General features: G+C 41.2%; 1 protein-coding gene across 13 annotated transcripts in view; it reads left to right on the forward strand.

Moving 5' to 3' along the window:
* LOC133425941 (receptor-type tyrosine-protein phosphatase delta-like) overlaps positions 1 to 25,326 on the forward strand; it is a 332,624-nt gene that overhangs the window by 265,404 nt on the left and 41,894 nt on the right. For 5 of the 13 annotated variants that reach the window (XM_061716354.1, XM_061716346.1, XM_061716378.1 and 2 more), the window contains 12 exons: positions 3,996 to 4,298; positions 5,480 to 5,673; positions 9,984 to 10,010; positions 10,643 to 10,760; positions 11,447 to 12,034; positions 12,407 to 12,501; positions 16,056 to 16,312; positions 17,257 to 17,350; positions 18,952 to 19,176; positions 19,274 to 19,434; positions 22,840 to 22,851; positions 25,161 to 25,273. In XM_061716354.1, the coding sequence (XP_061572338.1) occupies positions 3,996 to 4,298; positions 5,480 to 5,673; positions 9,984 to 10,010; positions 10,643 to 10,760; positions 11,447 to 12,034; positions 12,407 to 12,501; positions 16,056 to 16,312; positions 17,257 to 17,350; positions 18,952 to 19,176; positions 19,274 to 19,434; positions 22,840 to 22,851; positions 25,161 to 25,273 (2,187 nt within the window). The remainder of the gene's footprint in view (positions 1 to 3,995; positions 4,299 to 5,479; positions 5,674 to 9,983; positions 10,011 to 10,642; positions 10,761 to 11,446; positions 12,035 to 12,406; positions 12,502 to 16,055; positions 16,313 to 17,256; positions 17,351 to 18,951; positions 19,177 to 19,273; positions 19,435 to 22,839; positions 22,852 to 25,160; positions 25,274 to 25,326) is intronic. The other 8 variants (XM_061716361.1, XM_061716386.1, XM_061716441.1 and 5 more) reach the window with 3 other exon arrangements.

The following is a 25,326-nucleotide window of genomic DNA, read 5'->3' on the forward strand; positions in this document are numbered from 1 at the left end:
ACCTCCGATGCGTGAAACTTGCACTTTTCGGCTTTCACGAACAGGTGATTCTCCAGGAGCCTGCGGAGGACACCTCGCACATGCTGAACATGCTCCTCCCTGGACTTGGAAAAGACGAGGATATCATCCAGATAAACAAAAACACAGGTATTGAGCAAGTCCCTGAGGACGTCGTTAACCAGAGCCTGAAAAACCGCAGGAGCATTAGTGAGCCCGAATGGCATGACCAAATACTCGTAGTGGCCCTGGGGAGTGTTGAACGCCGTCTTCCACTCGTCACCCTCCCTAATGCGTACCAGGTGATACGCATTCCTGAGGTCCAGCTTGGTAAACACCGTGGCACCCTGCAACAGCTCAAAAGCAGAGGAGATGAGTGGGAGGGGGTACCTATTCTTCACAGTAATGTTGTTCAGACCACGATAATCAATGCAGGGGCGCAGCGTCCTGTCCTTCTTATCCACAAAGAAGAATCCGGCCCCAGCAGGAGATGAAGATGGACGGATGAGGCCTGCTGCCAACGAGTCATTGATGTACTTCTCCATGGCCCTGGTTTCTGGAGCGGACAGGGAGAAGATACGGCCCCTGGGTGGAGAAGTGCCAGGCAGGAGGTCGATTGCGCAATCGTAGGGCCGATGCGGGGGCAAGGAGGAGGCACGAGCCTTGTTAAACACCTCCTTGAGGTCCATGTACTCTGGAGGAACCTCAGACAAATCTGGAAACTCAGATGAAGGGGAGTTACAGGGAGTGACAGGCAGAGCAGATCTGAGGCAGACAGCATGGCAATGAGAGCTCCACTGAGAAATGATCCCTGAAGACCAGTTTATGTGAGGGTTGTGTTGTTTCAGCCAGGGATAACCCAATATGACAGGTAAACTGGGTGCATGAATTAAGTGAAATGTAAGTGTTTCATGATGGTTACCTGACATGCCAAGGTGAACCGGAGCCGTGCGGTGAGTTACGGAGCAGAGCCGACGCCCATCAATTGCGTTGGCCGGGACAGGCTTGGATAGGAGCTCCCGCTTGATTCCCAATTGGGCTGCCAAGGAACTATCCATAAAATTGGCGTCGGCACCAGAGTCGATGAAGACCGTCACCACATGAGTCTGACCAGTTACAGTCAATCTTCCAAAGACCAAAGGGCGAGAGGGCATTTCTGACTCAAAGATCCGGCTCACCAGCACCCCCGGAATTACTGGTGAGCCTGCCCTTTTACCTGGCAGGAAGCCACAAAATGTCCAACCTGGCCACAGTACATGCACCTGTTTTCCCGCAGGCGGCGCTGGCGTTCTGCCAAGGAGAGATGAGTCCGCCCCAACTGCATGGGCTCCGGATAATCATTAGAAGCGGACGGGGGAGCTGAGACCGGAACCGCGGCCGGTAGGTGAGGGAACCCCCGGAGTACGACGGACTGGGCTCTCTCCCTCTTCCTTTCTCTGAGGCGTCCATCCACCCGAATGGCGAGAGCGATCAGGGCATCCAGGCCGATGGGCGGATCTCTGGCTGCCAGCTCATCTTTAATTGAATCAGAGAGACCATGATAAAACGCATCATAGAGTGAATCAGCATTCCACTTACTTTCAGCTGCCACCGTGCGAAACTCAATGGAATAATCGGCCACACTTCGTCCCCCCTGAGCCAGGGTGAGGAGACCACGAGCCGCCTCTCTCCCCGGTGTAACGTGATCAAAAACCTTCTTCAGCTCGTCTGAAAAAAGTTTCACTGAGGAACAGATCGGGGATTGCCTCTCCCACTCCGCGGTTCCCCAGTCCCTGGCTCTCCCTGTGAGCTGGGAAATGATGAAGGCCACCCGGGCCCTCTCCGACGGATAGGAAGACGGCTGGAGCTCGAAGAGGAGAGAGCATTGAGTGAGGAACGGCCGGCATGTTCGTGGCTCACCGGAGTACCGCTCTGGAGGCGGAAGCCGAGCCTCAGGTGCTGGAGGTCGGATCGAAGAGAAAAGCTGGTTCATCTGCTCCCGGATGGCGTCTAAACACCGGTCCTGACGAGCGGCAAACTCCTGAAGTCCTCCGGCAACATTGGAGAGTTCCTCCTCATGACGCTGAATAGCAGCAGCCTGAGAAGACAGCGCGTGCTGTACTGGATCTGGATTTGGGTCGGCTGGGTTCATGCTTTTGGCCAGATTGTACTGTCACGGCTCAAAGACAGAGAACCCAAATGCACGACACCAAACACAATCAGAGTCCAAGAGGCTTTAATCAGGGTCAAAGGCAGGCAGGGGTCAAAACCGGGTAGTCAGGCAGATCAGGCAAACAATCCAAGGGGGTAGGCAAAAATCCAAAAACCGGAATCAGGCAGGGTCGCAGACAGGCAGGCAGGCAGAAAACTGATCAAAAATCGGGAACGCTGGAAAGTGAGGCACAAACACTCGACAATCTGGCAAACTAGAAGGTGGAAATGGGCCGGTATATGAGGGGAACTGCTGATGAGGGAAACCAGGTGTGGAGCTGGGCAGGGGAAGCACAGGTGAAGGGAATTAGTGGATTTCTGGCTGATGAGGGTGGCAGGGTCTGGAATGACAGGAGAGTGAGTTAACAAGTAAAAAAACAAATCAAACTGAGAAACCATGACAGCAGATAGCAAGACCACCTCTTCAAAGAGGCCTTTTTACGCTTGTTTTGAGTGAAGCTGCTGCGTTCCCATTGACCTTAATGAATCGCAGTCATGCCCAGAGTTCCCATGGGCCAACCTTAATACTGACAGTGTGAAAACACCCTTAGAGATGGCGTGAGATGCTCTGCCATTCAGGAGAGACTCAGAGTAGAGCCACTGCTCCTCCACATCGAAAGGAGCCAGTTGGAGTGGTTTGGGCATCCGGTTTGGCCTCCTGTACATCTCCCAAAGGAGATAATTTGGTTATGTCCAACAGGGGACGCTGGAAGGAATGCATGTCGTGGCTGGCTTGGAAACACTTTGGGTTTCCACCAGAGGAGCTAGAGGAGGTTGCTGGAAAGAGGCATAAATAAAGGCATAAAGAGGAATAAAGATGTAGACGTCAACACTTGTCCATGTTTTCTATGAAGTTCAGTTCAGTCACAAAAAGAATTCATATGAGAGATTATGTCAAGACTCTTGGAAAAAAAGAGCTTCAGTCTATTAACAAACAAGCCAACTTCATTCAATCTAATTTGATATAATTGTGTTTATATTATGCCAGCTCGTGTTCCAATTAGTCATTAGTAGCCTGCTTAAAGAAACAAATGGTTCACATCGAAACTTTAATTTGATTTTACCCATTGTGATCACGTACCGGTGACAGCAAGGGGGTTGGGGAAGGAGTAATTGGGTCGTTCTTGTTGAAGGGCTATACATATGATTGTCAGAAACCAAGATTTCATAGCAGAACGCCTTGTAATAATCTAATCAATGACTTTCACTTGGCCCGTCTGTAGTTTTAATGTTGTGGCTGAATACTGCCAAGAGTTGCGTCATTATTGATAGCTATGAAATGTATTTGTTGGCTATCAATCTGAGGTGTGTGAGAGATTGAGAGATTGACAAAACAAGGTAAGAAGCCGAAGGTTTGCAGATAGACATGAGAAGTCCAACATGGATCACAGAGGCTTCAGTAGGCTGTGAGGACAAGTAAGTCATGGGCAGGTATTTTGTGTGTATAAGCTGTAGTCGGTGTTTTTGTGTTGCATTTCTTTTGATTCACTCACTCGTTTTCATTGATCAAAACATTTATGCCAAACAGTTAAGACACCCATCGTTCAGTATCTTCGTTTGACCGTCTCACATTCTAGTCACAGGCTCATTTTTTTTCGTAAGAGCTTCTGTTCTCCAGTGTTTTGTTTTCATTTTATGTTTCTTTGTCTTTTGTCCTCTGTTTCTCATCCGCTCAATTCGATCCCCATTCCTTCACGGCACACCTCATTTCCTCACCTATTCACACACTGATGACAAACTTCACACACAACCAAATGACATTTACCCAAACAACCCCTACTCTGCCTCCTACAAAACTGGCCGATCAGTCCCCTCAGCACCTCCCCAGGACATCACGTGCACCAGTCCCAGTTCCACCAGCATCCTGGTAAGTTGGGCCCCACCTCTCCTGGAGTTTCACAATGGCGTCATAAGCGGATACGCCATCCAGTACTCCACAACAGAGGGCAACAAAACATCCAAACGAATCGATGGAATTCCACCGGGAAGTTCTCCGTATCTCCTGGAAAACCTTGAGAAATGGACTGAGTATGGCATAACGGTGCGGGCTTGCACGGAGGCTGGGGACGGACCGGAAAGTTTACAGCTGCTTATCCGCACAGAGGAAGATGGTATGTTCCAAAAAATTATGAAAAATGTAAAACCTCAAATCGGGATGGTTAGGCCCACTAACCATTGCAGCTCTCACTAACTAACACGGCACCTAACTAACAAGAAGCTCGTTTGCTGGCCTGTAAAAGCGTCTCGTCTTCCCTTGAGCTGAAGTTAAAATGGATGATGCATTAAAAGACCCTCTGTCAGACCCTCCAGTTTCAGAAACCCCTCTTTTTCCCTTCATAATCACCAGAATCCTTCAACATCTGGAGCTCTTCTCCTGCGTTTCCCTCACCGCTGCTTTCTCCTGTCAACAACAACCTTTTTTCCCCTCCAGCAGTCATATTTAACCTATTTTTTTCACTGCAACTCTTTCCCCTCTTCTAAAATATCTTCATTTTTGGATGATGGATGTACATTTCTTGTATAATAACCACAATACCCCCCACTAACTATAACAAGACAAGTTCCACTTCCAGTGTTCCTTCACCCGAACTTTCCTTCCTGACCAACTGTCCTTTTCAAATCCTCTCCGAGTCATTTACAGATATTCTGACATTTATTATCTCCTTTTAATTCAGTCGATTTAATTCTTCCTTGACCAGTTTTTTAATATATTGTCGTATTTTTCATGCTCAAACTGCAACCTTTTTTGCCGGTGAATTCACAAAGACATTTTTCTGACTCCACCACTCTTTACAGTGCTGGAGGTTTTGTTCCTTTTTATATAAATATAGATAATATTTTTGCCTTTTTTTTTGGAGAGTAGTACTTCTTGGCAGCACAAGAGAGAGGTGCTTTTTTTTCGATAACAGCGTTTTCTCTTTGACCGCCTGCCACTATGTCTCTGCCCCCGGCAACAAACACTTTGCTATCTGCCATTCTTATCGTTCTCTACATTTGCCTCCAAAACTTCACCGCTTTTTTCCTCCATGTTTTTCCTCAAGCACTCTCATTGTGAACTGTTTTGACTTTTTCCCAGACATCAAAGCAGTTAAATACTTTTTTGAAGGTTGTATTTTTACCTTTTTCTTTTTTTTTTGTAGCTATTGGGTACTATTTTTTTATCTGCCCGCTTCATTTTTTTATTTTTTTTTTAAATAGAAAAGCATTGATTAACGTGAAAGCCATTACTTGAGAGTTTTTGAGTGCCCATCTTCTGTCATCCTTGACCTCTATCCCAAAATACATTCTTTAGTTCCAAGTGGTCCTCCGCGAGCTGTCGAGGCGGAGACTGTGAACGCCTCGGCCGTTAGGGTGACGTGGCGAGCGCCGGCTCCCGACCGGCAGCATGGTCAGGTCCGGGGATACCAAGTCCACTATGTGAGGATGAACTACGGGGAACCGCAGGGTCAGCCCTTCATCAAGGACATCCTCATTGACGACTCACAGGTAAGAAAACATGCCTAATTTATGAAAACCAAAGAAGAGCCATAACACTATTTCCTATGACCTAGGGCTGGGCGATATGGACCAAAAGTCATATCTCGATATTTTCTAGCTAAATGGCGATACTCGATATATATCTCGATATTTTTTCTGTGCCTTAATTGGGGTTTCCCCCAAAGCATTATAGCATAGCATCTCTGTTAGCTTCATTTTTTCTGAGGCAAACCCTTAAAAAAAGTCAGTTTTAATACAAAGCCTCGTGCCAAATGTCACACAAGTAGCCTACCTTTGTTAACAGAGGTCTGCACAATATCAAAATGTATAAAACAAATGAAATAAAAATAAACTGCCTGCATATATAGAATAAAAATGCTTCTTGAATAAAATAAAACAAATATCCCTTTCCTGCATAACAATTAAATTAAAATACACTGTGCAATTAATACAATGTAGACAGTAACAGGCAGACTTTTCCACTGAGGTTGACAGTTGTGCAAATAACAAAACATTTGTGCAAATCTCAAATAAAACATTCAAGTCAATTTGTCACAAAATAAGCTATATCAAAATCATTAAAAAAAAATGTTAAAAAAAAAAAGAAAAAAAAAAAAAATTTTTAAATCGATATAAACGATATTGTCTCGTACCATATCGTGTTTGAAAATATATCGATATATATTAAAATCTCGATATATCGCCCAGCCCTACTATGAACTTTTTTTGTACACAGTCTGAGTTTTACCGTCCTTGATATTATCATTAGCTTTTCTTCATGCTTTTAAATGCTTTAGTCGTTGAAGCAATCTGTTTCTACCGCTATCACAACATGATATGTATATTTATACATTTGATGAGTTCAATACCTGCCCGTTAAAGTTATGATACGCAACATTTTTAGGGCTGGTGGAATTAGGTGGATAGCTGAGTTATCAATTTATCTGGATTTTTTTTTTTTGTTCTACTTCGGGAAACATCCAGCTCCAAAGTTCAGCTTCAGCTGTTAAAGGGAAGAGAGTTCATTTATGCAGCAGCGCTTTAAACTGAGTCATAACAGGTTGGAAATGAACTCCTTCCCCATCACATTTATTCCTAGAAGAGAGGGTTTTATTGCTTTTTATCCATAAAAGTTACTTTGCCCTTCTTCTTTATGCTTGTTCGTTGTCTCACTCGGACCTTGTTTGGTCTCGCGCAGGCATTCAGCGCATCATAGCACATACAGTATATCTGCCCTCAACCACATACCCCCCACCCCCCTGAACATCCAAGGCTTTCTGCAAAAAATAAGTATATAAAAAAAAGAAGTTTCATATATTTATGTTTTCGAACTTCTGCCAAACCTCCAGAGCCAGCCCGGAACATTTCCCAATTATAATGCTTAAAAAGCAGCTGGACTCATGTTGCACATGCTGCTGGTTTACTAGGTATCCTCAAACGTTTTAACAAACCTAGAAATAAATAGTTTATTACTGCACTTCATCTTTCAGCTTGTTAAAACCTGTGATTGTCTGCAGTTGCCAAAAGACGTTTATGTATCAACTTTTATTTTCTCATGTCTGACAGTAGAGTTGAGGAAACAAACAGTTAAGATCCTCTTTTTTTCTGTACTTTTAAAATGTCAGAATAAAGAGAGAAGGGTATTTTTTGAGAGAATCTTTCATGACTTTCAAACACTCGGTTATTGTTTGCTAGATTTGGCCTTTAACTGTTTTGTTTGGCTCAAACGTTGTTGGTTCGCCTTCCACAAACTTCCCACAATATCTTTCGGGGGATTTTGGGCCATTCCTCCTGACAGAACTGGTGGAGCTTAGTCAACTTTGTGGGCCTTCAAAGTTTGTAAAAGACTGTGGTCAGGACCTTGTGATGGCGAGTCCGATACCTTCATTTTCTTGTCTTTAAGCTGCTTTTCAGCTAATTTGTGGGTAAACTTGTGGTTATTGTCATTTGGACGACATCCACTCCCAAGTTTTAGCTTTTTAGATGATTTCTGGAGATTTGCTTCAAATCACCAGAAATCTGCATACTTCTCTTTCCTCGTGATGCTCTTTATTTTGTGAGATTACCACTATTCCCCCACCCCTGCAGGACCACAGCACTTTGGCCTTTGTCCCTCCAAGTGGTTTTGGAGCGACAGCTTTCCCATTGCTGTGTGACCTTTCAACTTATGAGGGCCCGAGCACTATTGTATCTGTAGGAGTTTTTTTTTTTTCTCGTTTTTATTTTCCTCGTTTTTCTTCCGATGAAATGAGGGCCTTTTCCCCCCCCTAAACGTGCTCCAAAAGTCACCAAATTTTGCACGCAAGCCAGGCCTGGCGAAGAATTTGATATTTATATTACATATTACAGCGCCCCCTAGAAAACTTCGTGCCTCAAGCCCCACAATACGGTTTGACGTACATGCACGAACATCGGTACACACCTGTATCATGTCGCAACTTAAAGAAAAGTCTCTTGGCGCCATGGCCGAAACCAAACAGGAAGTCGGCCATTTTGAATCAATCATGTAATTTTGGTGCAATTTATGCCATGTCTTCGGCCATTAATGCGGCCCAAACCATAACGTACACCCAGGTGTGTTATACATCAAAATGTGCGTCTCAATCCTGCGACGATGGGCATTACTTTTCTCAGTGAAAAGCGTTACTGTGGTGACGATAGACGCTAAAAAGCGCGCCCCCCCTTCATCTGATTGGTCCATATTTGATAGTTCCTACTTTCTGCCATAACATTTGTATGGTTTGACATAAAGACATGTGGGTGTTGCCATCGGACTCGGTATTGAGTACTTGACCTTCATTGGCCTGAATTAGCCCTGCCCCTTTTCTGATTGGTCGATATTTGATAGATCCTATTTTCTGCTATAACTTTTGAATAGTATGACATAGAGAGTCGTGGGTGGTGTCATCGGACTCGGTTTTGACTTCTTCACCTTAATTGGTGCAAATTAGCCTCACCCCTTCTTCTGATTGGTTGATATGTGATATTTCCTATTTTCTGCCATAATTTTTGAATGGTTTGACATAAAGACTCGTGGGTGGTGTCATCGGAATCAGTTTTGAGTCCTTGAACATAATTGCTGCAAATTAGCCCCGCCCCTTCATCTGATTGGTCTATATCTGATAGTTCCTACTTTCTGCCATAACTTTTGAATGGTTTGATATAGAGAGTCGTGGGTGGTGTCATCCGCTAAATGTCCAGGCCTAAGAATCTACATGCAAATCATACAAGCGCTTCCACTGCAGCACGCCTGAACGTGCACAAGGGTGCGAGGGCCCGTTCATCGCTGCTTGCAGCTTTAATTGAAATTGAAATAACTTTATTTGTCATTGAGCCAGCGTCCCGACACAACAAAATTACATTCCAGTACAGCAAATCAAGGGAACAACAGAAACAAAACAGATGACAACATATGACGTGGGTATAGTGGTGCAGTTAGCTGAGAAAGGACCTGGAAACACCTGGAAAGAGGAGGGAAAAAAGACATCTTTACACTGCGTATAAATACACAGTAGGAAGGTGCAAAAAAACACTTCAGCACAAATAAAGCAACATGCTCAAACAATTTACCAACATCATAACAAAGAATAGCATGTGTGGAGGGGGAGAGAGTTCCCAGTACAGGCCACCCTGTATGTCAATACAGACCACATTTTCCTGGGGACGAGGGTACTTTCTTCAAGTTTCAGCATCTTTACAACAGCTTTTGTCGCTGTTCTGGGGTTGATTTGCACATGTGCCAAAGCACATTCGTCTCTGAGACATAAATCCGTATCTTTCATGGGAGCTATGATGTCTGCCGTCGGCCTGATTTGCCCATGAAGTCACGCATTTGAGACCTTTTGCATTTAAAGATGTGCCTCCACTTAACTCGGATGATGTCACTTCACCAGTCACAAGCTTTAAATGCCCAAACCTCCATCATGTGGAGCCTCTCCAAGCTGTTTAAAACCACGGTCGACTTACTGGATGTACATTTCTGATATTGAAGAAAGTAATACCAAAAAAACTTCCTTTCCAATATCCGAATATTCTCATATTTTACAAATGAAAAGAAAATTGGGAATCCCAACTGACTTTGAACAGAACGTTTCCTCAACTTTACTGTCAATCATGCAGAAAAGAAAAATGTTTTTATCAGTGATAAGTGCTATGTAGATCAAATGTTCTTTGTTTCTTATTATCTTGAAGTCTTTTATTAAATAAACCTAATTCATCTATGTCAGTTAGGGTTGTGGATTTTACTTGATGCCAAAAACAACGAGTCGGAATGATGTCTTTTCTCTTGCTTTCTTCTTCTCTACTGCTTCCTCATTTAGTGGGAATTTGGTGACTCGGTGGAATATGTGAGTATATATGGGAGTTATTTTGACCATGTATTCTTTGATAGTAATGATATCAAATCATAATTTGAATCTTGGCAGAAATGAGAGTTTTCCCTTCAATAAAAAGCCAATTTCTTGAGTTTATGCTTCTGATTCTACAACAACAAAAAACCTCAAAATAGTCCAGATAAAAAAAGAGTCATTTATGAATATTGCAGTTTATATGAATTATCTAGAGGCCAAGAAACAAGTACAGTGTTGAGTTTCATGGGGATTTTATTTCCACTGCGGTTTTAAATATATTTTTCTGGTGAGAATGTTTGAATTTAAGCTCTTTTTAATTTAATTTAATTTAATTCAATATTCCAGAACTTGGGTTTTATTAGGACACGAACATTTAATATTGCATGTTAGAAAATCTCCTGAATGCTTGAGCTTTATGAGAAAGAAACGATGAAAAGAGACGCTCGAAGGGCATTATATGATTCCCTAGAAAGTTATTAGCTGGATAGCAATTACAGATAATTTTGTGTCCTCGGTCACTGCACTTGAATTTCTCCTTTTTTCTCTTTTTAACCAAATCCAAGAATGTTTCTACTGAACTTAAAAAGACTAGACTTCTGCAGCTGATGGGGCTTTTTGTCGTCCTGCAGGAGGTGTTGCTCGGAGAGCTGAAGGCGGACACCGCCTACTCCGTGTCGGTGGGTGCTTACACCGCTAAAGGGGACGGGGCTCGCAGCAAATCCGTAACTGTGTGCACCGCCCTTCCTCGTAAGTTAAAAAGACACAGTCAAGACATGTACTGTAATTCGCAGTGATGTTTAGCATCAGTCAGGATCATTAGAGGCCAATAACTCCATGAGTGGGTCATCTGTCACTGTCACATCTGGCAAAGGCATTAACCGGCCAGATTAATGGGGATTTAATTCATCAAATTTCATTTTTTTTACTTTATTTTAGGCAAGGCAAGTTTATTTGTATAGCAAAATTCAACACAAGGTAATTCAAAATGCTTTACATCAACATTAACAGCGGCAAGACACAATAAAACAGTAAATAACAAATAAAATTAAATAAAATGATAAGAAAAGAGGTAAAATAACAAAAAGTACAAGTTGCAGGTACACATCTCATTCTTACAATGGCAAGAATTACGTTTCTATACGGTCAAAACCCGGTCTTTGTACGTAGATTACAAAAGTAATCTGTAACAATTCGGACGGTGAATTAAACCAATTTGACAATTCTATGCCACAATGCCTGTTTGCAGGTCTTATTTCACACAACTGACGAGAATTACGTTTCTATACAGTCAAAATGTACAAAGACCGGGTCAAATACAGTATTACAAAAGTAATCTGTGCCGATTCGTGCAGTGAATTTTATAAATGATGTGCTTTGTAATTAATCTGTAATTAATTCTCCCTCTCCGGCTCTTTCTTTTCCCATCACTTTAGTTCCTGAAAAACCCAAGCTGCTGGTCAGTGTAACTGAGTCAGGGACTGCCCTCGTCCAGTGGTTTCCCCCTGCGAACCTACCGACCCCTCTCCTGGGGTACCGGCTCACTTTCGGCCGCGTTGACGTGGTTCCCTTCACCGTCGTGGCGTTCTCCCCGAAGGAAAACCGCTTCACAGCCCAGGACATCCACCAAGGAGCCAGCTACGTGTTCAGTCTCTGCGCCCAGAACAAGATGGGCTTCGGCGAAGAGGCCGTGAAAGAGGTGGCGACGCCCGAAGACGCCCCGAGCGGATACCCGGAGAGCATCCTCTCGGAGGGGGCCGCCGCCACGTCCCTGCAGCTGGCCTGGAAATCAGTGCCGCTCATTGAGCAGAACGGGAAAATTGTGAAGTACTCGGTGCTGTACAAGGATATAAACAGTCGGGGAAATGCCTCGGAGGCGGGGGTTCCTGCCCCGGGGGCCAGCGTCTTGCTGGAGGGTCTGAGCCCCGATACGGTTTATGATGTCAGGGTGCGCGCGTTCACAGCGGTCGGTCCCGGGCCGTACAGCCCCGGTGTCCAGTTTAGGACGCAGCGGCTGGACCAAGGTAGGACCACACTCGCACCCCGACAACCCATCAGCATCGCTGTGGGTGCAAGACATGCTCCCTAGCAGCATATACCGCACACACACACACACACACACACAACACACTGCATCCTAAATGTCCTTGTTCATTGTCTCGTCACTGTAGCCTTAGACCCAACATCCTTTTCTAACAGCAAGGTAAGAGTCTAGGGTCTTGGGCAGGTTTCTTCTTCCAGTCTGTTGATCAGAACAAGTAGCTATAGCTTTGAGACTGGTACTAGAGAGGGAGATGCAGGTAAGGCTTCAACACTTAATAACTGACCCTGCTGGAAATCGTTCACTTCTTTTCCTTCTTTTTTTTGCTTTTTTTTTTCCTGTCTTTCTGGTTTAGTTTTTGCCACCAACTTCAGAGTTAAGGCAGCCATGAAGAACTCTGTCCTGCTCTCCTGGGAGGTCCGGGACAAGAACCCCACCCAGCCGTTCACTGTGAGTAGATGTCTGTTGCATTTGATATAGTTTTATGTGAGAACTTTGTAAAGTGTAGAGAAAGTGTGTAAAAAAAGAAGTGTTTGCACATGCAAACTGTTTTCAATAGAAGCAAAACGACAGGTGTTCATATCATTTACTTAATTCCAGCTGGATTTGATTTGATTTGATTTGATTTGATCTTTATTCATCTTGAACAAAACAATTTAAAACACATACATCAACAATAATAATAAAGCACAACCAGTTTTGTTCAAGAAGGGACAGGAAGAAGCAAATGCTTATCTAGTCCGGCCCCTTCTTGCAATATAAGAGTATCCGATATATAAAAGAATAAAATGGATCAGTACCTACAGTAAATATTGATAAGGAAACGGGAAGCAGAGGCTGTGAACCCTCCTACTTTTGCATCTTTTGACGTTGGTCTTTCACAACAGTCAGTAGGAGAACGTCAAATCTATCGAATGAGGAGATCCGCCTCAAAATCAAGTCCTTTTTATACACTTTATTAACACCTAAGAAGGTAAAATGACCTGTTTGTGTGTGCTTTTCTACAAAACTACACTTTTCAGTTAAGTCATTTTTCATTTCATTTTTAATTTTTATTTCATTCAAAAAACAAAACAATTTAATACAAACACAAATACAAATGTTCCTAACTTATGAATGAAAAGGGAGCAGAAAGAAGAAGAATCTTATCTGATCTGCCCCTTTCACAAATAACATAAATTAATAATAATAAAAAAAAAAAAAAACTAAGTGAATAAAAACAACTCAAATAAAATTAAAATAACATTAAATAAAATTACCACCGCCTACGGGTATGTCAATCAAACTCAATCAAACATTTTTCGTTATATTTCCTTAACATACAGGCTTTAATTGTTCTTTTGAATGTAATGTTTGATTTGGATTCTTTGTTTTCTTTGTTCAGATTGTTCCATGAATTGATTCCTTTCACAGAAACACAACGTTCCATCAATTTTGTCCTGCATCTTGGTTTTATTAAGTCTTAAAATACCAGGTTACATTGACGTTGGTTGATTGCAAAAACAAAAAAAAACTTTAAAACCATTTTGCTAGTATCAGGAATAAAACAAAATGTGGGTTTTTGTTGTTTTTTTGCCTAAAACAAGACCATTTTGACTAGATGTATGGAATGTTATGCTTATTTCTAGAGGGGCTGTTTTCGCAGTGTGTCAACATTAATTACCCCTCAAATGTCACGCCCGCTCTTCCCACGCTGCCACTGTCAGCGTCACCAAGCGGTTCTAACACTACAACTCCCAGCATTCCTCAGTTTTCCACATCGGGGACTGCACCTGTGCCCTCATCACCTTCATCCGTTCCACCTCATCTCATTTTCCACTTATATCCTGCACATTCCCCAGATCTTCGTGTAGCATTATTTGGTCCACAAGTCTTGTGTTTTCTAGATTAAGTCCTACTTTAGTTACTCTGCGCTTGTGTCTGCCTGCTACTTTAAAAACCTTGACATAAAAACTGCTTTGATTCCTGTTGTTTTATTCCCTAATCAACGTTTAAACTCCTTGTCATCTAACAATAGAACCATGTGAAGTTAAAACAGTCTAAATAGTAATAAGTTCTTTAGTTGTTAATCTTAATCACTTTAATTGTGCAACTGAAGTTCCATTGTAGACTACTGTACATGTTTTTATTGCAAATGATAGTCGTTGTATATTGTAATGAATTATTCTGAATCCCTGGTGCTTAAAAATTATCAAAGTAATGTATTAATTCATGTAAATCACACTTTTCATACACAGACAGTTAAATTCAGTTAAGAAATACTTGAATAATAATATGTGGCTTGTATTGGTAGTTGCACAATTAAAGGGATTAAGATTAATAACTAAACTTCTCATAACAATGGGATTAGATGTTTCACTCACCTCACGCTGTCGTAGCCATGTTGAATAACTGAAATTAAAATGCATATAGCGTGGTTTGAATGGATTAAAGTGATTGGCTAATGAGTAAATCGTCCCCACGTGGGTGTGTTCTTATGATTGGCTGAAACAAGGAAGAAATCTGATTGGTTGCAGATCATTCTGTGTTTATAAAAAAAGACATTTGTGTGTTTAGGCAAGACCGGGGAGTCCAAAGAATCAGGCTATATTTGTGCGCATCAGAAATGCTTTTGTTAATCTTGTCCTGTGCGTTTGTGAATATTGAGACTGTTTTAGCTCCATAGACCTGGGGTTGTTTTAACTCAGACAATCACGCTAAAGTGGAGAGAAGAGGACCAAGTGAAGACCTGGGATAAAAGTGGCACATAAGCCGTTACTGGCCCAGTCTTGCGGTAAAGTGTGAATCAGCCATGTTGGTCCACAGACAAGTTAAAAGAGTTTTGGACTATGGCCATAGAAGTGTAGGATAACTACATACTATAAGGCGTATTGTTGCATCACAAATTTCATTGCTATAAACAGCACGAATCTACGTAAAAAAAACATACTACTTACTTAGGGCTGTGCGATTAATCGATTTTAAATCTAAATCGGATTTATTAATCACAATCAATGTTAAAAAAAGGAAAATCGGAAAATCGATTTTCCTTTTTTGCAGCTGGCTGCATTACAGACAGAGCTCGTCTTTGTTTGGTCAAGAAAATTGTATGTTGTCACTTTACTAAACTCAAGGAGGATTTACAGTATCTTTCAATTGCACTTCATTCCCAATAGGGAAATTGGTTTGCTATTTTTCTTTTAAAAATAAAGATAAAATATTTGAAACAATTTATTCCATTTTCTTTTGTAGTTTTACCAAAAAAATCGAAATCGAAAATCGGGTTTTCAGAGAAAAAAAAATCGGGATTTTATTTTTGTCCAAAATCGCCCAGCCCTATACTTACTACTTAAAATATAATGATACCAACTGGGACGTGACCCTCACAGCATTGCTGTCCATAGACGTTGAAGAGGGTGTTGTCAAGCATTGTCAAACTGAAATATAGGTCCGTTGTGTCTCGTTCAAAGTGTAATTTACATCAGAAAGTGTAGCGCGAGATTCAGCCAGTGAAATGCTGATTAATGAAATGGTTGGTGGCGGCGGGACCATGCCAGAGCTCCTGGCTTCTAACTTAAATGCAGAGCTCCAGAAGGAAATTGACCAAAATTCTCAATTTATTTGACCAGTATAGAGTCTGTTTAGACGGATATGATCTAAAATAACTCACCTCGCATGAACATTTCAGCTCCAGCAGAGTGAATGTCAATCCAAAGACCATCTGCACATGTTCTGATCCAGTGTAAATAACACCATTCACGGATATCATTACCTCTGATGTGAGTCGCACGTTAAAAACATTCAGTACATGAAAATAAATAACCGCTGACAGTCGTTTATACATCTGTGGTCGTGCTGAAAACTGGAACTGAATAAAAAGGAGAATCTGGGATTTTCTTTTTTTTATAAAGGTGGCAATTTGTGTAAATTTACAGAAGGCCAATATGAAGTCTTGGGGCGTAACGGGTTTGTCGGCCTCCGTAGGCCTCGGATGCATCTGATTGTGTTTTGTGCCGTGCCCTCAGATCCTGTATGGAAAAGGCCAGTCGGTAGAAGTGGATGGCAGACAGACCCAGAAGCTAATCACGGGTTTGGCTCCGGACACCCAGTACTCCTTCCTGCTCACCAACCGGGCCAACAGCGCCGGTGGCCTGCAGCACCGCGTCACGGCCACAACGGCTCCAGACATCCTGAAAACCAAGCCCGCTGTTGTTGGAAAGACCAACGCGGATGGCATGGTGACAGTGCAGCTGCCGGCGGCCCAGACCACAGCCAAAGTCAGGTAGGGATCAGTCGGGGAAGAAGAGTGGAGACAGATGACGGGAAGGGTTCGAATTAAACGACGGCGTCAGATCGTTGTCTGGATGTTTATCTCACTTGTTCTTTCAGCAGCTTTTGGTCTGAGAAGTCGAACAGAAGGCCAGATAAAAACGTTTTATCTGTTTTTTATTAAGAAGAACAAATATAAATACCAAATAGAAGGGTAAAAGTTATCTCTTTAGTTTAATTCCTTTTTTTCGTTCTTCCTCAACTTTTAAAGGCACATGGGCCAGGATTCATAAGACTTCTTTTAAATCGTACTTTTTTTTCATTTGGTGACTTTGCATGACTGGATTTAACCTAAAACCTTCTCTCCTCCGGTGATGGATGGATGGATGGATGGATGGATGGATGGATGGATGGATGGATGGATGGATGGATGGATGGATGGATGGATGGATGGATGGATGGATGGATGGATGGATCTCAGTGGTTAAATCTTCGATCTGTGGAGTCTTTGCTCTTAATATATATTTTTTTTTGAATTTTATGATTTAAAACTACGTGCTCACGTCTAAATGATCTGGTTTAAGTTCCCTATTGACTCCCAAGACATTGTAGACACAGACTAGATACAGCAAGTTTGTCCAGCACGCACATTTGAAGATGAAGAAAGAAAAAGTGCCAAATAATAAGGAAGGATAAGGAAAGGAAATGCCAGTTTTGAGGAAAATGTTTTAAAAAAGTTTACAAAAAGCAAAAATCTCAGAATACCTCCTGATTTCACAGTAGAGGAAAGTGTGGGGTGTTATTTATGACGGTCGCACTTCTGTGATGCATTTTTAAGGGACGGATCTGCAACGAGGACATGAGATTAGAATCCACATCCTCATTTATCTTCAGCCGAGGTGCCAGGGAAGGAAAAACATGTTTATGCCTCTGATCCCAGTTCACGGTGTGTTTTAGGGGTTACTATGTGGTGGTGGTGCCGCTGAAGAGGCAGAGAGGGGGCAAGTTCCTGAATCCCTGGGAGGAGCCGGATCAGATGAACCTGGATGAGGTGAGTCACACAGGAGACCCGGAGCTTTACCACATACCAGTATGAGCTCAACAGAGCTTTTTATAAGGTCATATTGGTGGAAAAGGGATTGAGGATGTTGAGTTGGAGCGATTAAAAACTCTAAAAAATTCTATTTTATAGTTTTAAAAGCACATTTATGTGTGTTAGATTAGTTTAAAACATAGTTTTATAGTACACTCTGTATCAATGGAGAAACTTAGCTTAGCTGGACTATATGCGGGTTAAATTGTCAAAATCTTGTATTTACCATAAAGTTTATTGTATTGGGGAGAAAATGTTTCTGAATTTCAATGATTGAGCAGCTTATTTGAACTTTCTATGTACTGGATTTACACCCTCATATATATTATTTCTATCCCCCGATGTTTATTATTTTCCATTACCTATTGTGCTGCACCACTTTCTTACACTACTTCTCCTACAATCAGTACATTAAATTCTTTTGTTTTGCTTTTTTTTACACCCTTAAAGAAATGAAAAGAAGTAAATAAATAAAACACCCACCCCAAACGAACACAAGTCAGAGTTAGTTATGCACCTTCACCGCCACTTATTTGGTGCCCATCACTGGGATCTAGATCAGTGTCTCCCAACCTGGGGGGCGCCAGAGATCTCTGGGGGGGCGCAAAACTTTGTCTGTGAGGATATGCAGTTGTAAAAATTATATTTACACATGTTAAATAAATAAAAAATCATAATAACACACCTAATGGAATACAGTAATCCAAGTCTGTATAAACCCACTTGAAAATATATTTTGGTAATTTTAAAATACTAAGTTATTTATCAGGATAAAAACTTAAAAACTTATTATATCATTACAATAATAATAATTATTATTATTATATCATTAATCATACTACTACTCCGACAGGTTGTTAAAGGAAAAATGTTAAAAAATGTTGCTCTCATATTAAAAGAGACATTTTTCAGAAATATTTTTATGTACTTGCAATTATTTTTTGTGTGTATTTTATACATTGGTGACACAAAAGGAAAGTGAGAAAAACAAAGTACAGGGTAAACCAAAGAGAAATGTATCAAAAAAACATAATTAATGTTCATTTTTTCAATTAAAGGTTTGTAATGAATAACTTTACTCTTTTGCTGCTAGTACGTACGGGTCGGGGGGCCCGGCTGGTCTTAGACAAAAGTAGGGGGGGGCTCCATTGAAAAAAGGTTGGGAACCACTGATCTAGAGTATGTTAAAGTGCACAAATAGGTTCACTGACCAGACAGTCCTCAGAGGCGAGAGCTGATCCCCGCTAGAACAAGGCAAGTGAGAAACAGATAAAGAATAAGGTAAAATAAAACATGAATACAAAAAGAAAAAAGATGCATCAGTTACAATGAGTCCTGAGAGGTAAGCGAGTCCATTAATGAAAGCATGGCATTCCAGGTTTTATAAAAGTTTTCTCTGGAACTTCTGAAGGTGTACTTAACTTTTTTCTAAATAAATAAATGACATCCAGAGCAAAATGCACCTGCGAGCTATGAGTGAGGGAAAAGCTGTGACATCGCTCCACCACTTTCTTCGCCCATCCCTCTGCAGAACCGTCTAACGATTGTCTCCCTTTCAGCTCCTCAAAGAGATCAACAGGACCAGCATCAGCCGCGCCCTCCGTATCCGCCGACAGGCCGGCCAGTCGGACCCCAGGGCCTACGTCACGGCTCACTTCAAGACCCTCCCACAGGAGTTCACGCTAGGTGACGGCCAAAACTACGGGGATTTCCGCAACCGTCCCCTGCAGAATGGACAAGAGTACGTGTTCTTCGTGCTGGCGCTGCTGGACCTCTCTGAAAATGTAAGTACGGGCACCGTCAGACCTGCACCGCCGTCAGTTGTCCAGTTTGTACGGGGGGGGAAAAATGCTTAAAGCCATGTTTTGGCTTTTTTTGCAGACCATGTACGCAACTAGCCCTTACTCTGAGCCGGTGACGTCGTCGGATGTGGATCCTCAGCCAATCGTGGACGAGGAGGAGGGGCTTCTGTGGGTGGTGGGGCCCGTTCTGGCCGTGATCTTCATTGTCTGCATCGTCATTGCTATTCTTCTCTTCAAGAGGTGAGACCAGCATGATGGAGGTAAAATCACAACTGTTCTACTGGTGGTTGATGATGGCATAAACAAGTCCGAGGGAAAGATGTTTTTAGAGGATTAAGAGAAAACTGGAACCGGAAATGTAGTGTAGTTCTATATGCCACATTATTTTATTCCTTTTGTTACACCATCAACGGTCCTGATGTCATCTTTAACAGGGAAAGGTTCTCAGAAACATTTAAAGGGGGTATAACCAGTGGTGGACAGTAACGGACTAAATTTACTTGAGTACTGTACTTAAGTACATATCCAGAGGATTTGTACTTTACTTGAGTATTAGATTTCTTTGGTACTTATTACTCTTACTTGAATACATTTCCAAGACAAATATTTTTACTTTTACTCGAGTAAATTTCTAGGAAGGCTGAAAAGTACTCGTTACTTTCAGGTCTGCTCTTTTTTCTTCTTCCCTAAAATCCTATTGGACACAAGCTGTTTTTGTCAAAGGAGGAGACCTATCACAGTGCACGCTCTCCACTGGGATGTAAAGCGGAAATACGTCAAGCCTCCTCAAAACGATACCGCCAAAGTAGCCTGCGTTTGTCAAGACAGAGCCACATTTGAGTTATTGAAAGCAGAGATGTACCGTAGTTTTTTGTAAAGCAGTGGTCTTTGAGGGGGATCCAGACTTAGTTGGATGGTGCAGGTTCATTTGGTCTCAGTTCATGATTGTTAATAAACTCTGCATCATCTGCTGTCCTCTTATGATCCCATTCATTTGATTTGTGTTTGGTGTTTCTGCAGGTTTTATATAACATTGTGGTTCTAAAAGCAGCACGTCAGTGCAGCTGGTTTCAAAGAGTTAATTCTCAGAAACAAGAGTTAAAAGATCCTTAAATTAATTTAGAAAAATATAGTAATTTACTGATGTGGAAAATAAGAAATTTACTCTTACTCGTACTTTTACTTTTACTTAAAGTAAATTTAAAAGCATTTACTTTTGGATACTTAAGTACCTTTAAAAGCAAGTACTTTTCTACTCTTACTCGAGTAATATTTTGACTGAGCTACTTTTACTTGTAACGGAGTAAATTTTGACCAGTAGTATTTGTACTCTTACTCAAGTACTGGGGTCGAGTACTCTGTCCACCTCTGGGTATAACACTAAAACATTTCTGCAGATGGAAACCCTGCAAAAAGATCAAGAGTAGTTGATCTGAATAAGGATGGAAGTAATCTTTCAGGTGTTTTGGCATCCATTAGTCCCTAGTGAGACAAATTGTCTATTGATGAAGACAGTTACGTATGAAGACTACTCTAGAAGTGGCATCCAGCCACGATGGCCCCAAAGGTTTAGTGCAGAATGAGGTAAAGAAGAAGTAACAGCCAAAGGCTTGAATACGTCACTGGAACCAGCAAACACCTCTGCTGTGGAGTTTACATCTGTAAGGCGATGAAGTGTTAAAGGCAAACACAACGGGAGGAATCGCCACTGCAATGCAGTGCTACTGAAACTGAAATGTTTTCTGGACTGATAAATTAAAAGTTTAATTGTTTGGGGTTTGCAAAAAGCTCACAGCTCACCAGCATCGCCATGGCGGACGGAGCATCACAATACAGACTTTCTGGTCGTGCTCCAGGACCTGGACCCCCCTGACCCTCAGTGAGGGGGGAAAAAACAAGTCCCAAGTTTCCCGGAATATCCTACATGATAATCTCAGGGTGGCTGTCCACCAGCTGAAGCTTAGGAAAGGCTGGCTGATTGGAAGTAAATCCACCGCAGAGCGGTTTCAAGAAAGGAAAATCTGCTTTTTGTGAGAGGTCTAGTCGGAGCTTAGACCTCAACGCTGCTGTGGAACGAGCTCCGGGGAGCCGGTGACACCAGACGTGCTACGAATGTGTCTGAGCTGAAGCAGTCCTGGAAAAGGAGAAAGGTCAAACATTCCTCCAGTAGGTTCTGCAGGTCTGATCCAGATGAGATTCAACCATAGTTGAGTAGTTTCTCCTCCAGCATTGTGAATGTTGGATAAAACAGACACAAAATATAATAATTGTCTGTATATAATCATCTTAAAGCACATTGTTTGTCTATTACTGTCTACCTATGGTGTAAAACTTTGGAACAGCCTGAGCATAGATCTAAAACAAAGTAAAAACATATCACAATTTAAAAAAAGATATAAAGAAACTTTTTTCTCAAAATACAGTGGCGAATAAAAATGTAGATATATATATATAGATTTATTTAATATGTGTAGATATATAGATTAATATTATGGAAACATGTTATATATATACATATGTATGTATATGGATACATAGTGATATATTATACATACAGTATTTATGTATGGGTATATCTCTGTTAATATATATGGATATATAGCTATATGTAGATATGTTGGTAAATGGATGTATATTTATGTTGATATATAGACTTATATTATGTTTTTTTTTGTGTTCTATAAGTAAGCTCATTGATTCTCTTGCTATTTTGGAAAAATGAATATAAGATTTAGGGGTAGGACCTGATAAGTATATACTTCAATCCTACTCCCTTTCGAATATGCTGGTGGATCTGCGAGGTCTGCCTTGTCTTTTTTTTTTTTTTTTTTACTTTTTAGTATTGTTCTTTCTAATTTGCATATTCGAAATAAAGCTCAATAATAATACTATCTTATATTATGATTTATATGAAGATCAGATCTTATATTATTCCAGATTAATATAAAAGAAACCTCTGCTTTACTTAGTTTTTCTTGCATGTGAAGTTACCACCAACTCAAAAACTGGGGAGTAAAGCTTAACCATGTGGGTTTGTGACATCACAGACCCCCATGAGAGTAGAACGTCACATCATCACTAGCGTGATGTTCACATCCCTTTTGTTTTAGGCTAGATAATCATCAATTACCATGTTTAGCATACCTTTTTGTTTATCTCACTGGTTCTTTTAGAAGTGGGGGGTATAATCAGTATTGAAGCTTAAATAGCAGGAGCAGCTTTACCTTACGTAAGAGAGATATGGTGCGGTAACATTATCAGCCATTAGCATCATTCACAGTAATCTGCTGGTCCTCCGGCTAAAGGTTTGTTAATGCACGTAAGTAATTGCCATGACAGATGTAGCATAGTGATATTATTACCCTTGATGCTTATAATGCATTGTTTGTAAGCCCTGGAGTGATACTCATGATGATCTATTAATGTCGCACAGCGGGCCAAGTTTCCAGTAAGTTATTACATGTCACAGCGTTTATATTTTCACGTCCACAGCAGGTTTCTATTCTGCATATCCAGTTTAAACTTGGAAGAAAAAAAAAATGATGAGCCCAGCATTGCCTTTGTCCCTGACGGTCTTTGATCGGACACTAATGTTATTCATCCTTGTCTGTCCTTTTATCTGCTCGTCTCCCCGTTTGGATGCAGCAAACCTGACAGGTAAACACGCACTACTTATTACCATTTCACGTGGCCCACAGGGACACTTCCCTTCAAAAGCTTTAGTGAGGAATGCTTGACAGACGGGAGTAGAGTCAGGACTGTGCTGGAACTGCTTTGATAACCTTGTCTCACATTAACTTTCCTTGATGAATTGTTCACTTCAGTAGGTGACGTTTCTCAACTGAAGTTGCAAATGTCATTATTTAGTTTCTGCTGCAGGGATTGTTAACAAACAGGTTTCACTCAACAGTAAAAAAAAAAAAAAAAAAAAAAAAGCCTAAATCTCAGCAACTTTGAATGAATGAATGAATGAATGAAGTTTATTCAGTCATTGCAACACAAAACAACACCAAAAAAACATTGTACACAGCATTAACTATAAAACCAAAAAAATGTGTTGAACAATAACTGAAAAGGCATAGGCAGAAGCAAACTGCTTATAAAAGCCTATCCTATATTAACAACTTTCTATTTTTGGCTACCGACCTCCAGAAAACCAAAAAGAGAATAGAAAAGCAAAGAAACAACAAAAGGCAAAGAAACAATAGAAAAGCAAAGAAACATTGACAGATGGTCAATTGCACTTATAAGCTTCAAAAATAGCTTTACAAACCATTTTCTTAAATACAACAAAAGAATGACATGTTTTTAAATTTATGTTGGCATCATTCCAGAATTTAACTCCAGTGATGGAGACACATCTCCTTTTCATACCTTTTTTAGCCATTTGTACTGTGAAATTACAGACACCTCTAAGATTGTAACGAGTCTCCTGAATTGAAAAGAACCTCTGTATTGGGTCAGGGAGCATTTTTGATTTTGCTTTAAACATAATTTGCATGATTTTAAAATAAAACAAATCATAAAATTTAATAACATGAGAATTTAGAAAAAGTGGATCTGTGTGAGCGTAGTAATCAGCCTTATTGATGGTACGTATGGCTCGTTTTTGAAGTTTTTTTATTGCATTTACTGCGCTAACTTTCATGCCAATGACGCATTTACACATGAAACAGGCAATCCCAGTTGTGGGAGGTGGAAGAAGTTTGAAAGAAACATTTTCTTGAGAGCAGATTTGATTATCTCATCGTATTTTGATACAAGCCTCAAAATCTGGAGGCATTAATCAATCTGGGCTCCCACTGGCAATAGTCCCATAATTTTCCCTCGGGGGGTGAAATGCACGATAACTCTGGCCTTGTTCGTCATCATTCTTTCAAGTGGCCAAATTGCACCCATCTGAATCCTCGGTACATCTAGAGTGGCTTCGCCCCCAGTGTAGCTCTAAAAGGCTGTCATTATTTCTGAACAACAAAGTCTTAGAAAATCATAAAGAGATGCTCTTCGTGAGAATGAGCACATTTGGCTCAAGGGTCGTTGTTTTGTTTTTTTGATTGGCCAGATTCCTGGAGGCGCGCTGATTGGCAGAGCTAATGGCTCATGAGCAACTCCTGTTGAGGGTCAGACAAAAACATATTTTCAACCAGCCAGGATCATGGAATAAAATTTAATCTCCAACTGGGTCCAAATTTCAGGAAGAATCTAGACTTCAAGCCTCTAAGCCATTTAGTTTCATTAATAGTGCTGCCAGGTGATGAAAATACACAGCGATTTAATAATGATGCGTCAGAGATAAGATAAGACCTTTGTCATGTGACCATACAGTAAAACTGTTGGATTGACGAGGTAATCGATAAAGAACTGAACTGATGAGCAGAATCTATAACGGCATCGAACTTCGAACTTCCCTCATTTCAACAAAACCAACTTTATGCTTTTAGACTCGCTGTAAATCCAGCGGCGTACTGGGCCATGTTAACAAGAACAGTTCCTGTGAAGTGTCCCAAAACAATGAAAACAAATACATTTGCTTTATTGCTGACTCAGAAAAACTAACTGGATCCACTGGCACTGCTCTTAGCACCCTGACCACCAAATATTTTGTGAATAGTAATACTCCAGGATACATTTACCTTGTCCTGCCTAATTCATCATAGCCCTTTTAGATAAATAAAAAAAGCATAATATAGCCACTTTGAAGCCAAGAAAAAGTGATTTTACTTTTTCTTGGTTTCAAAGTGGCTATATTATGCTTTTTTTTATTTCTTTTGAAATTGCATTTTGAATGCGGTCTAAAACAAAAATCCAGAAATCCTTAATAATAAATTATTTGCATTTATATGCAGATGAATATTTTGTAAAGGTGTGTCGTTGCGGCACTAATTCCCCGGGTTTTACCGGACTCATTTGCATATGCTGGCTGTTTTTTGAAATGCATCATATTGAGGTGACTTGTGTTATTCCAGGAAACGGGCCGAGGCCGAGGGAAGGAAGGGCAGTTTTCCTTGCAGTAAAGCCATGTCCTCCCACCATCCCACTGATCCCGTGGAGCTGCGCAGAATCAACTTCCAGACTCCAGGTAGACAGAAACACATGTGGACAAGGCATCGTACGTGGCCCACTTAAGTTCTG

This window comes from Cololabis saira, chromosome 1 (assembly GCF_033807715.1).
Source record: "Cololabis saira isolate AMF1-May2022 chromosome 1, fColSai1.1, whole genome shotgun sequence".
Lineage (NCBI taxonomy): Eukaryota > Metazoa > Chordata > Actinopteri > Beloniformes > Belonidae > Cololabis > Cololabis saira.